Source organism: Xiphophorus maculatus, chromosome 11 (genome assembly GCF_002775205.1).
Source record: "Xiphophorus maculatus strain JP 163 A chromosome 11, X_maculatus-5.0-male, whole genome shotgun sequence".
In the NCBI taxonomy this organism is placed as follows: domain Eukaryota; kingdom Metazoa; phylum Chordata; class Actinopteri; order Cyprinodontiformes; family Poeciliidae; genus Xiphophorus; species Xiphophorus maculatus.
Genome location: NC_036453.1, coordinates 26,221,238 through 26,234,710, shown reverse-complemented (window position 1 = coordinate 26,234,710; position 13,473 = coordinate 26,221,238). Strand labels below are relative to the sequence as shown.

Here is a 13,473-nt window from a genome sequence, read left to right as displayed (position 1 = left end):
AATTCTAGTTTTCTGCATGAAGTCAAAGAGAAGCACTTGTAAAACAGGAAAGGCCAGGACGGTACCATCACAATGATTGGAAAAATAATGCAAAGATGGGAAACTGACAAGAAGACCACTGTTTAGTCTACTGGACCGGCTTCCTACAAAAACATTTGGTGAACCACTGTGGTTGAAAACAGCCGTGACATCAATCAACAGGAATTTGGGTGAAAGCAGGTCAAACCTGTGGTGCTTCAGCTAATGTGGAAAATCATTTAGTCGGCCAGTCTGGCCTGTATTTGCCTTTTCGCAGTTGTTTTTAGCTGAGGTGCGGCGACTTATCAAGACGATAATTGAAAGACTGGGAAACTAGTCTTCACAAGAAGCTGGTAATTACCCTAGAAATGTCTGAAAATTAACTAAACTTGGGATGCCATCGTTGTACAATAAGTTCCTAAACAACGAGACAAAAATAACTTCACCAAGTACCACCACCCTTTATTGGGTACCGTTAGCATCTGTCTTTTGCTACGTGTGCTGAGCACATTTAAATTCCCCTCTGCCCATTTAAATTAAAGTATTCTTGCCTTTTAACTTTATGCTTCAATGTTCAGAAATTCTATGTATGCATCCAATTTACTTACATTTGTGATTATAGAAACTGAAATGAGATACTTTAGAAAACAAGGTGGTTCAATAATATCTACCAAAACTGGAGAAAAAAAAAGAAAATCTGTGCAGCATCTTGGGGCATGTTCACAAGTAGCCAAGTGTGCAAATCACTGGGGAAGATGAGACAGAAAAAGGAGAACCTGAGGTTAATGAGTAATACACTAGTGTAGGATCAAGGATGTGGATAAAGGTGAATGGCAAACTTCATAAAGAGGACCTGATGCCTCTCTGCTTGCAGGGGCAAAATATTTAAAGGCCATTTCTGGGCTTTCTGGTAAACCTAGATTATTTCTTGCACTACTCAGTTTCACAGCAGAATGGCTCAAAGCATTTTTTTTATCGTTGTAGATGAACAGAGCATCCTGATGACTGAGACTTCACTTCTGAATTGACAGTCTCACCATGTGTACATGGTCATAGATTTGACTCTTTACTGCCTCTGATAATGAAAATAATTTCCTTTCAAATAATAAATGTTGGTATTAAAAAAAAAAAAACACAATTTCACAATCAAATTTGATATTTCAGTAAAGTGACCATGATATCCTATATTATAGACAAAAGCTAATTACCTTCTTGTGTCAATAGAATGAAAAGGCGTTTCAGTTTAATAACTTTAAACTTGTGAAACCTTCCATCCATCACACCCAGGTTTCATAAAGGAACAGTTCTTTATTAAAAGTTTAGGCTTAAGCTGTCTTACAGATGAATTTTATTCCACTAAAAGTTTTGAATAAACTCATTCACTTCCACTGGTGTGTTTTCATGTGGAAGAGTTTGCAAAGGTGATAGCATTAGCTCACTTCCTTTCCATTTACTGTGGATAAGTTCAAATATTTGTTTGCAGTCAACCAGGTAGACTAAATTTTAAAAGGTTGTTCCCAACTGAAGAATTATCTTGACGCATTTCTTTTTTTTTAAAAAATACCGTACGTGTTGCACTTAAAATTAGTATTTTTTTCCAGAAGCCAATAAACCATGTAGAGTCCTGTCAACGGGGTCAGAGACTGAGTTCAAGTTCCAACTTTCAGTTCGGACTTTCAAAGGTCCCAGCAGATCACTTTAAGCAGAAACATGTCAGCATTTAAAAAAAAAAGAAGCTGTAAATAGCTTTAGATTTTTTAAATATCTATAATCCAGCAATAAAAATCAGTTCAAGTTTAAGAAAACTTCTGGATAAGGAAATGAAAACAGTCTGTGCACTTCCTCCTGTTATCAGGGAAAATTTACAGCAGCTAACTATTCAAACATTCCTACTCTCCATGTTAGATACATTGTAAAAGGAAAAAAAACATTGCATACAGCAAGAAGATGGGAGCTGAAATGACAAAATGGTGAAATAATAGCAATGGAACTAATTTTCTCCTATAGTCATGCATCCCCAGACTAGTTCCAGTTCATAGAAAGTCTCACTATCATCAGGCAATAAGAGTATCTGGAAAATCAGACTGAAACATCCTGGATTATGGGAAGGCAACAACAACTGATTTCTGAGTGAAAGTCCTAACATAAAAACTAAAATTGCACCATTTAAAAAGCCTGACCTGCTGATTTCTATTTTGGTTGACAGACTTTTTTTTTTATGTATAGCCAACACTATCACGAGTCAGAAAAGTTGCTAAATTTATAGCAACAAAGTCACCCCACTGTTGCCAACTCAGAGGCTTTCTTGCTATATTTAGCAACATTTCAGACCCCCCCAAAAAATATATTAAAAAAAATAAAAATAATCAGCCAAAATCGGAATCGGCAGATCTGGCTTTTGCAAGCCAGAATCAGCCAGATAACTGCAATTGGTGCAGCCCCAGTGATTACCGTTAACTGGGGTGCACTGATTTATCGGTCAGCCGATTTATAGGTGCCAATTTCCTTAATTTTGGGAGATCGGTGATTGGCCGATTGTTACATATGAAGCCGATCTTATCCAATCTCATCAAGTTTGGCAAAGGTCTAAGAATCAACCACTGTCCTCTTTTGTGTGCTGTGACAAAGGTTATGTCTGCACATTTACAATTAATAATAGTGACCCACTGATGTAAATTCAACAACTTTCTTATGATATTAACCAACATTTCAGACAAAAAAAAAAAATTGGTATCTGCCAAAATCGGAATCAGCAGCATTTTAAGAGATCAGTAATTGGCCAGAAAACTGCAATCGGCGCAACCCTACTGCTAACTGGGCCAATGCAGATGTGACCTGGTGGCCGGTTCTGTCAGTCAAACCTTTCATGACAGAGCGAAAGAGGACAGTGGCTGATTCTCAGACCTTTGCAACGGTAGATAAGATAGATGGATAAGAGCGGTTCCACATCAGCCAATTGTCAATTTTTTTTTATATAAAATTCAGTCCTGTGCACCCCAGCTATTTACAGCATCAGTGAATTTCAAGTTGGGTCAGTGAAGACAAAGTGTAAAAAGATGCGAGAAGCTTTCATGTTCTACAGAGGCATGTCAGCCATTCATTCAGATCTTGGATAATATGATGTAGGCCATTTTGTTTCTTTGATATTTTATACTTTTGTTGTTTTAGGAAGAGAAATTGCCCTTCTGCTGAATGTAATGCTTGTAATGTCTTACAGAATATGATTAATGAGCCAGATGGAAATAGCCAAATGAAGGTAAAGGTCTTCTTAATCTACAAGGAATACACAAACCCAAAATAAGACACTAAAGAGTTTAAAATGTCAACTGTAACAAGAACGATGAAATATCAGCCACTACTGAAGATCTCTTTGAAACTGGAGTTGAGATTCTATTGATATGACCTTTAATTCTGATACTAATGACTGTACGGGACTGCTCAGCATTAAAAAAAAAAAAAGCTTTGTTAATGTTTCAAACATGTAAAGTTCAAGGAAGGGCAGGAAAGGATACGCTATGCTATGTGCTGAGGCTTGCAGCAGTTCGGTGCAATGTACTACAACAGGAAGCTAGGGACCCATTGTGTACAGAAGCTAGTTTAAAAAAGAAAAAAAAAAGCTGCACAATAATGCCTCCTCTACAGTGAGCTACTGAGGGGACTGAGCCAGACACGAGAGAGAAGAGCTGCCTTTAGTGTCAGATGAAGTCAGGTGACAAGTAGGAAGGAAAACACGTGTTTTAAACTCCACTTCAGGTCAGTTTTAGAGAGGTGGCTTGAAAAGATCCGTTTCCTTTATCTCAAACAACATTTAGGCAAGTCCTGAAGAATGTCAAGTGTTCAGCAAATCAGCATCCTCACCAGCCTGTCACGAGTTATCAGCTGGTCATTTACAAACATTGTTCAAAGTGCAACACTGACATTTGTAATGGGACATTATAAACGCTTGGTACAACTAGCAGATCTCCCAGTGGTTTAAATACAAAGAAACTCAAGCAGCAGGTTAGATTTTCAGAAACACTTATGCTTGTGAACTCGTGTTGTCTCCTTATGTTGTGTGGAAATAAAAAACAACTTTTGTAAACAACAAATTACTGTGTATACTTGTAAACTCTGATTTAAGCACAGAAAAGTAATGTTAATGCAACTTGTAATTATAGGCTTTTTTAATGTGGGAACTGGACAGATTTGTCTCTTCCTGACACAAAACATATTGTTTTCCCTTGAAAAGTAAACTTGACTTTTCAAATACTTGGGATATGGGAATTTCTTTGCAATGGCCACTTTGTTCCCATGACGAAACAGAATCAACCAGCTTGTAGAGATTTAAGAGAACAAAACGGAGGGAACGACACTTAAAGACCAGTCCTAACTTCAATGAGTGTTCAAACACTCAATGAACATTTCCCTTAATTTTCCTAATGTTAAGCAGTTTTCTATCCCAACCTTTTACCTACAAATAAACAACTGTGTAAATTTTTTTAACACATTACTCAATGAAAAATCCAACAACATGAGCAACACTAAAGATAACTTTTCTTACCACCAGGATAATAATGGGGGGAAAAGTCTTGTGAGCAGCATAAAACTAAGATACAACCAATTAAAACGACACTGCGCCAATTAAACATCTTTAACGTCAATCTGACATATAATATATAAAAATGGATGATTTATAAAAGTGCAAGATATGCATGTTGACCGGATGACAATAGGCATGCTTGCTGAGTTTGGAGAGTAACAGAGAGCAGGAAACGGGAGATTTAGAGTAGCCAAAGAACAACATTTTTTGCTGACTGAGACTTTCTGTGTTAAAACTAAGAAATCAGCATTTATCTCAATATACCAGTGAGCTCCATACACCCCGAAATGTTAACATGAGATGCAAATTATATCTCATTAAATCTCTTCAGATAAAGAGGATTTCTTTCTCCAGGACTTCACCAATAAGGATGCAGAAATTTCTTCAAGTGATATCCAACTGTTCAAACTCACTTCTCAATTATTTTTTCATTTTAGAAAGAAACTTTAAAAGTCCACAATGCAGTTCATACTCGGTACCTTGAAAACAGATGCTCAGATGTAAGAACAGTAATGTTCTCTGTTAATAGATTTATGCAGATTATAACAAATATCACTGCATTATAAATCCAAAATTATAGAAAAATTACCGGAAATATTCATGTCTACATACTATGCATTTAGCATACAGTATTAAGAGGATCAAACGGCTACTTTCAAGAGGGCTTACTCGGTATTAATACACATCCTTATTTTTAAAGACCATTAAACATGCCATTTTTGACAAAAAATATATTTAATAGTTTTGCAGAATGAATGTATTCTGCAAAACAATTAAAGTATTTTTCCTCTCCCTTTTTCAGTGTTTTAACACTTTCAGGCAAACATTGTAAACACAAAATTGTTGTTAATGTTTTGCCTGGTGAAATTAAGGGTTAACCAACTATATCTCCCAACAAACCAACATTCAAAAACTCAGACAAAAAAAAGGTAGTGGACATTTGAGGGCACATTTCCTTTCTCATCAAAACCAGTTAAAATGAAAGTTTTGAAACATGTATGAAATAGCATATGCATATCATGCATTAGTGATGACTACCAATGATCTCCTGGGAGCTGATTTGTCACGAGAAAATGAGACCCACGAAACATGATAATCGGGGAAAGTCTAAGCAAATCAGAACCAACTGGGAAGTAACAAAAGGGAATGAATGAACTATTTATGGTTCAAATCAGGAGGAAAAAAATAACTAAGCAACTTTCAGTTTCATGAGAAAGTATTGTTATGTTAATCTGAAAGGAAATCAAAATTGATAGTTTGCAAACAGAACAATTTAAGAGGAAAGCAGCATCAGAGCAGTGCTCCAGATTAATCTATAAAGTAGTTTTGTGTTAATTTCTGTTCAAATCCCCTCCTGCAATCAAAGTGCTTGAAACAAGTGAAAAATTATTCTAGAATATTTTTTTTATATTGTAACTGAATACAAAAGCTCTCCACAGCAGCCTCCATATAGCCTGCTGTGACAGGCCCACATATTAACTCAAATGCTGTGAAAATAGGCAAGATGAATACTTGACAATTCACTTGTTTTTAGGAAGACATTTAGTTACTTTTTAAAGCGAGCTCAAACACACGAAACATTCACCTGCATTGAAAAGTAACAGTAATTTATCCTAAAATTCCCATGGGAATTGTCATTTGCATCAATTTTTGTGGAAAGAAGGGATATAACAGAACTGTTTTGTTTTTTTTTTCTTTAAAGGTGGGCTGTGCCCAACCTTGACCTCTTCTCAGGGGTCAATGTCTGATGTACATACAACAGTGAAGGGGGCTGCAGTACCTATATAACGTTTGTGTAGTTCAAGTTCATACTTCAGCAGAAAGCTCCCCATTCTGATTGTTGTATAGCTATGAAGCTGAAATATGTATTAAAGCAAGTTGAAGTAGATGCAATACCTATTAATTTTGATAGAAAAACTTTAATTCCTAATGTTTTAAATCTAGAAAAACAGCATATTGCTGCCTTATTTTGATACCTTTGTCGACAACTTGCTTTAATCAGGTGATAGTAAAGGTGTGGCCTTATAAAACAGGAGGTACGAGTAACCTCACAAGAAACACTGCAGAACCACACAAAAAAAAGAAGTCATGTAGCTACTCTTTACTTTGAGTAAAACCTACATGGCAGTTTGTTTCACTGATTATGTTTTTAAGCGGTTCGACTCAAAAAGCTCGGTGGGTAAACCGGCCTCAGCCAACATGGACAATACACCTGACTTGAATAGTCCGATACCACATGACCCATTCTACCACTGGCCATGATGATATGCTTCTGAGCCACGAAACTCTTTCGAATAAAAATACTCGAGTAAAAATGAGTTCACTTGGATTTTACCTTCTCCCCCTTCACCGTGCTTAACGCGTTACAAGCAAACGTGCAGCTAATTGCGTTAATTAAGATCATAAAACAATTATGCAACAGCTAGGTCTATAACTCTGGAAAAGATTTATGGTTGACAGCTAAAAATTACATCTGTATGTACTCTAACAATTGCTGCCATTAAATAATGCCGTCAAGGACGGATAAGTTGTCGGGGGGGGGGGGGGGGGAAACTTTGGAATAAAGTTTGTAACTGTCAATTAAATTTTTAGGAGTTATGCCGTTATATCAGAGACTGTTGGTTGAATTGAGAGCAAATGCGTTTACTCGGTGTGTTAGCAAACTTGCTAGATGCTAGTTCAGATAAACGTCATCCACCCTGTCAAGCTAGTTAGCATAGCTCCCAAAAGCTAACCTAGCCTGCTAGCAATCTCAAACTTCAGTTCAGAAAGTCTCTGAAACTACAGCTTATCACATTACAGATGGTAAAGAAAGACAAACGTCGCTAGACAAGCATGTCATTCATTAGTTTCTCCACGTACCTGTAGATGCTCCTGAAAGCGAATAGGAAGGATTTGAGCCATGGCGGTTCCCCTGTCACCCTCCTCCGATTTCTTCTAATGCTAACAAACTAAGGCTGCTGCTTCTCACAGGTCCTAGCCGGACAGCCAGGGAGGCTCTACTCTAAAACCCACTTCTCAAATGATTCAAAACCTTCCACAGAGTGTGTTGCCGGTGTGAGGGTACTTTTCATTCGTCCCGTCAGCTTTCGGTTGAGGTGCTTCCCCGGCTAATTACCGACTGCCACTACACCGACTCCCTGGACCTGCAATGGCGATGGAGGTTGGTCAGCAGAGAAAACATCCCGGAAATGAAAGTGCAGTCGACGAGGCGGATGAATACCATGTCACACTTCTTTAAAAAGTGCATTATGTTCTAACTAAATAATATTTTTAATTGGATTTTTACTAATCCACAGTAAACATCGTTGTGTTAAAATCTAAAAGCAGAAAGGTTGGACTTTATTGCTTTAGTATGCGATTACAGATGTGAAAGTGGAACTACTTCTTTCTATTCGCCCTTTGATTTTTGCCACATCATTCGTCTTTGTAAATTAACGTCATTACCTCGCGGTGTGTAGGGATTGTAGCCAATCAAATCACTCAAACCCAAACAAGACGTGCAACTTTTTTTGAACCAGGTGTTAGGCATTTTCTTTTTTACGCAGATGCATTATGGGCTTAAAAACAATAAAGCGGTTCACTTTGAAGAAATGCTTAATGTGCAAAATATTAGCTCACACTGTCCAATTATTAAATATAGATGCATGTGCAAGTGCAGAAAATTACCTTTGGTTACATAGATGGATCTCACCTTCACTAAAAATGTTTTGCTACTACTTTAAATGTTTGAACAACAACATACTATATCTGTAAGGTGGAGCGAGACTTGGTAGTATTCGTTTCCCTTTTTTACATCCACAATTTCTCTTGGCAGAGGATGTGACATTATTACACAATGTATAACTGACTTCTGAGACCCGTACGTAGAGACCTTATTTTGATGACCCAGCAGTCATGACTTCTGAAAAAGTAGAGTTTGCAGGAAAGTGAGTACATGGTATTTGTCATCTGTGTGTGGTTGACAACTACATTTGTGGTGTTTCAGCTTTGACATCAACAAAGGTCAGAGAGGTCAGCAAGCATTTTAGTACAAAAATCAACAAAAAACAAACTCCTCAGATTTTATAAGAATTTAGTAAAGTATCTTATTTCTGCTGAAAACCAGAGAAATACCAAGGCACAAAGGAACATGCCACTGGAAAGCTTATGTAAACAATAACAGAGAGTATTAATCAGTTCTGCAATTAGACAAAAATGCTTACTCTTCCTTGTGGGACATGCTCTCTACAGGAAAGAGCAGAAGGCCCTTTCATATGACATCCAGACCACCTCAACTGAATCCTTTCGATGTGAAACAGCAGTGACTCTACTGTGAGCTCCTCCCAGACAATAGACTTCTTTAAAAATCTTATTTCTAAAGCTGAATCGAACCACTCTGTGGAAGAAGATTATTTAAGTAGTTTGCATCCAGAATCTTGTTCTTTCTGACGTATTTGGAACCCCAAATTTACCAAACCAGACAAGCTTCATGTCAAGACCATGAGCACAGTAAACAGTGCAGTTGACAAGAAGTAGCCTTCGTGGACTTTAAGTCGCTCCTAAAAAATTCTATTTTGTGTACACGGCTCTTCCTTTGGGGATGTAAGGACTGGATATCCTTTAAATGCAACCCATGCTCCTGAAGAGTCCATCACAAAATATTTCAATCTGCATAGTAGCAAGCCTTCTCCAGATCTAGAAAGTACAAGGAAAGAAACAATAAAACTCATCAGGGTAAAGAGCTGCTCTACTTTCTATGCCAAGTTGGAACAATACTCTCCAACCCCCTGACTTAAAACGGGGACTGCAACTTTGATAGGTGGCGTTCCAATTCTTCATTTGAAGTCAAAGAGACTTATCAGCCATGACAACACTGGCAATAATACCTGAAATTAAAAATCACTTTATAGTGGATGTTAAAGCTGAAATGTAAAAACATCTACATCATCTAAATATATGTCCTCTGATCTTTTTGCATCTTCTAGCCAAAGGACTGAAATCCTGAAATAAAAACATTAGTCATGACTCCTCTTTCCCCACGGCACCCCAAGCCTTATAAAGTAATTCACCTGACCATCACCTGTGCATAAGCTTTTTATTCAATCCGTTAAATGAGCGTGATTCAGATGCAGCGTCCAGTGAAGGCTGCCCCAAATGGCCCATTCATGCTGCTGTTGCCATGGATTCACAGGCCAAGGAAACTGGCAGACACAGACACTCATAGAGAACCAATGTGTGTCACCTTCGGTCTCTCTACGAGAAAGCTCCACTTGCTTCCTTTGACAGGTTTTAACTTCAAGTTTAATAAAAACAAGAGGTACAGTTGAAGTTTTAAAGTCTCTGTCCTTCAGGTCAATGTGCAGCCAGGCTCAGATCTGATAGATGGGCAGCAAATCCTGTGAATTATATTCAGTAGTAACTATACAGAGTTTTGGCTGCCACAGTACTCCATTGTGCTTTAGCCAGGATTAAAGCACAGATGGGAGCTCTGCATCTTCCTTTGGCTGAGAGGATACCACCAAGGATGACTGAGTGGGACTGACACTTGGATCCTGAGCCAAGAATGAAAAAAGACCTAATGGGTGCTCTGTTCTCTGTTTTCTCCCCTTACTCTCTCTTTTGCACATCCATTTGTTCCCTGTTAAGAAGGTTCAGATTAAGCAAAAAGGCCACCTTTTTTGAGTTCTTTTTTGTCTGTTGTCTTACAGATTTAAGTTAATTGGGGAAGATCTATCATCCCTTCCATTGTGCTAATGTTAAAAACATACAGTCGCCACAAGTCACTCTACACTTCTTCATATTGTATTTTTCATTGAGCTGGACTTACTTGTAGTATTTTAAATTTGTTGTGATTAGTTTTCTTGGCTTTCAGATTGGATTTGGAAAGCTGTCTGCTTTTCCACTGACCATATTTAGTGGAATGTTGATTATTTAGTCATTTAAAATTGTCTACAAATCTACACATTTGTCCTGATACTTTTTCACTTTTGTCATTTTTGTTAAGTACACAGTAGCCTACATGCTATCATTGCCAGATACAAGGACCTAGCTGAGACTAAGTGAAAAAGCATGCTCCAGTGTCATGAGGGGGGAGTGTGATGGGGAGCATGGCCCTCTTTTGTTCCTGGGAGCTTGTGCCATGTGCAGCATAGGTGGTTCCTGGCTTGCAACCTGTGGCTATTGGGCACGTTCAGAGTTGTCTGTGAGCTGGCACAGTGGGGTTACTGCTCTGTAAACCTCCCTGCGGCTGACCGATCAGGTAGGATGGCACGGTGACTTTCCTTCCTTGATTTCTCTGAGTACTGGCTGTTGTGGATTGCCAGAGATGGTTATAGGGGATTTAGTACCCAGTGTTTCTCTCTGTGCCTCTCAGGCTTTGCTGCCCACCTGCTTCTGTGTCATATGGCTACTCTATAGGGTGGTGGTCTGGTGTCTGTCTACCTGGGGTTGCTGCTGACTACTGTGATTCCAGATACAGCCGTGATTAAGAATAAAGTCAACAAAGCATTAGGAGACATTCTTTGGATATCTTAGTGCAAAGCTGCCCTACCACATGTGGGCAATATGATTTGCCATGGCTGGACAAATAAACAAAACTTGCTCTACCATTGTGTTGATACTTAACAGTGACAGTATCTGTATGCACAGTGAGTCAGAGACTTTTAGACCACTGTCTCGTGACAAGATGGCTAGTAAAAGACTCACTTTTGTCCAATAAAACCTCAAGGACAGACTGAAACTCTGCAGAGTTCAAGGATGAGCAGCAGAAGACTGGTCTCTGATAAGTCCTCCCTTTTACTGTAGATTACACTTTGATTCTTGTATTCTACCAACACTGAAGCGCCTTCCTGCAATACACGTCCGGGGTGCCCAGAAACAATATCATGAAGAAGTACTGGGACCAAAATGTCCTCAAACATCAATTTTTCAATTCACATGGCTATAATGTGTATTTTGAAGCATGATGGAGCTCTGTGTCACAAGAAAAAACACAGGGTAATCTCTCTAAAAGCAGATGAAGACAGAAGCCAAGAAATAACTCACACCAATAAGACAAGAATGGATGGAGTTACAAATAAAAGTCTTTCAATCTTACGTAACATTTTCATTACTCTTCTGTATAGAAACATGTAGATCAAGTCTACAAAATACAACACTTTTGTCATTACCAAAACATTGTACATTGAGGCTAGGAACATACAATCAATCTTTTTGAACTTCCAGTATTTCTCCTATATTTGTACTATTCCTCTTCAGTCATATGCAGCCCAATATAGCTTAACCTTTGAACCCTGGTTGAAGGGAAGTTACTAATTGACTGTGTGTGTGTGTGTAGCCCTGTTCAACTCTGAAGCATACAGAAGTACATTTTGGCAAAGGGAATTAATGTCAGAGTTGAGAAGGTCCAATAAAAACATGAAATTTTGATGTAAGATTTGAAACCAGTCAGTCTGAAGCTACCAACGAACAGGAACAGGCTAGAAAATCATTAGCATGTGGCTACAGCTGGGTATCGACGCTAAATTAATACTTTATGTGTTTAGCAGCTTCCTGTTGATTAACATACACTTTAGCCAAGAAATAGAAAACACAGTTAAATCAACTTCAAATATATTCAAGTAATTTAAACAGAGAGAAGCGCAATCGTGTCGCCAATCACCAGACTTAGTTTGGAGTTTGGTGCCATCTAGTGGCAGGATGAATTAATCGACCTTCAATGAATAATTTTCAACAAAATACTAACTTTTAATTCTACAGTATAAAGTACACTTCCCAATATAATTAGACCATATCATTGTCTGTATTGTGCTGATGACTCATCTCTGTGATATTGTAACAACATTTATTACTATTTTTAAAGACGATGATTTTTATATAAAATGCTCTGCCATGTGAAATAATTTGGTCAAGTTAACAAAAGTGACATAGTCGCAAATGAAGCTTTTCATAAAAAATAAAAAAAAAATGCAAAAAATTCAATTGAAATAAATTTTGTTTAAGATAATTTTTATACGTTTTCATAAACTCTCGAACAAAAAAATATGAATTTAGGGTTTTAAAGATGAAATTTGTATGGGGTAATAATCAGAATAAAATTTTTACAGCTCATCCATTAACATTTGGGTTAGTATCCCTTTGCAAGCTGCAGACAAAACATCTTTCTTTTTGTAGCCATTAACATTTTCTTTCACTGTGGCTTCTGTTGGTTACATGTTTGACTGTCTGACCAGCAATGGAATGAATCCCCTAGGAAAAAACTCGTGTTCAGTGGAATGAGGAGCCTGCTTGTGTTGGCTGTATCCCTCTCTCACAAAGAATGCGTTTTCTTTGACCTCAAAATGTTCCAGGGAAAGTTTGATGTTTCTGGGCCAAGTTTTGTCCCACTTAAGCTGATAATAAACCAACATATTGTTTATTGTTTTCTTTCTGTGTCAACGTCTTTTTTCACGCTTCAACGGTTCTAGGCTTACGTTGCGTTTTATCCTTCTCCTATCTCGACGCAAAATTTAGATTCCAGACAGTTTAGATCATTTCCTGTACATATTTTGACGCAAAACTGAAAGCAAATACTACAATCCACCTTTTTGTAATTTAATCCTAGAATAAATTGAACAGTTCCAGGAATATGCAAGGCCTCAGATGTTTGCTAGAGAACATTAGTGAAAAATCAACATAGCAGCAGACAGGCCCTGACCCTGACTGCCACTCTGGGTTGTAATTCTGTAACTGCGGCAGAATAATGATCTGTAACTTTCCTTGAAGTGTCCTGTGTGTTTTGTCTACAGAACAATGTGGCACTGACATGTGTGCTCAAAACATCCCAGTCTGATTAAACAGTAACCCTCAGAGGGAGGAGTCTCTGCACATACAACCACAAAGGTCCATCCCTCTGT

The 13,473-nt window shown here is 37.9% G+C and overlaps 1 protein-coding gene across 2 annotated transcripts in view; it reads right to left on the bottom strand.

The window, feature by feature from the left end:
- Positions 1-7,782, bottom strand: part of LOC102226183 (clathrin heavy chain 1) — a 30,047-nt gene extending 22,265 nt beyond the window's left edge. For both annotated transcript variants that reach the window (XM_014473794.2, XM_005812326.3), the window contains exon 1: positions 7,460-7,782. In XM_014473794.2, the coding sequence (XP_014329280.1) occupies positions 7,460-7,501 (42 nt within the window). In that variant the 5' untranslated portion in view covers positions 7,502-7,782. The remainder of the gene's footprint in view (positions 1-7,459) is intronic.
- Between the last annotated feature and the right edge of the window lie 5,691 nt (positions 7,783-13,473).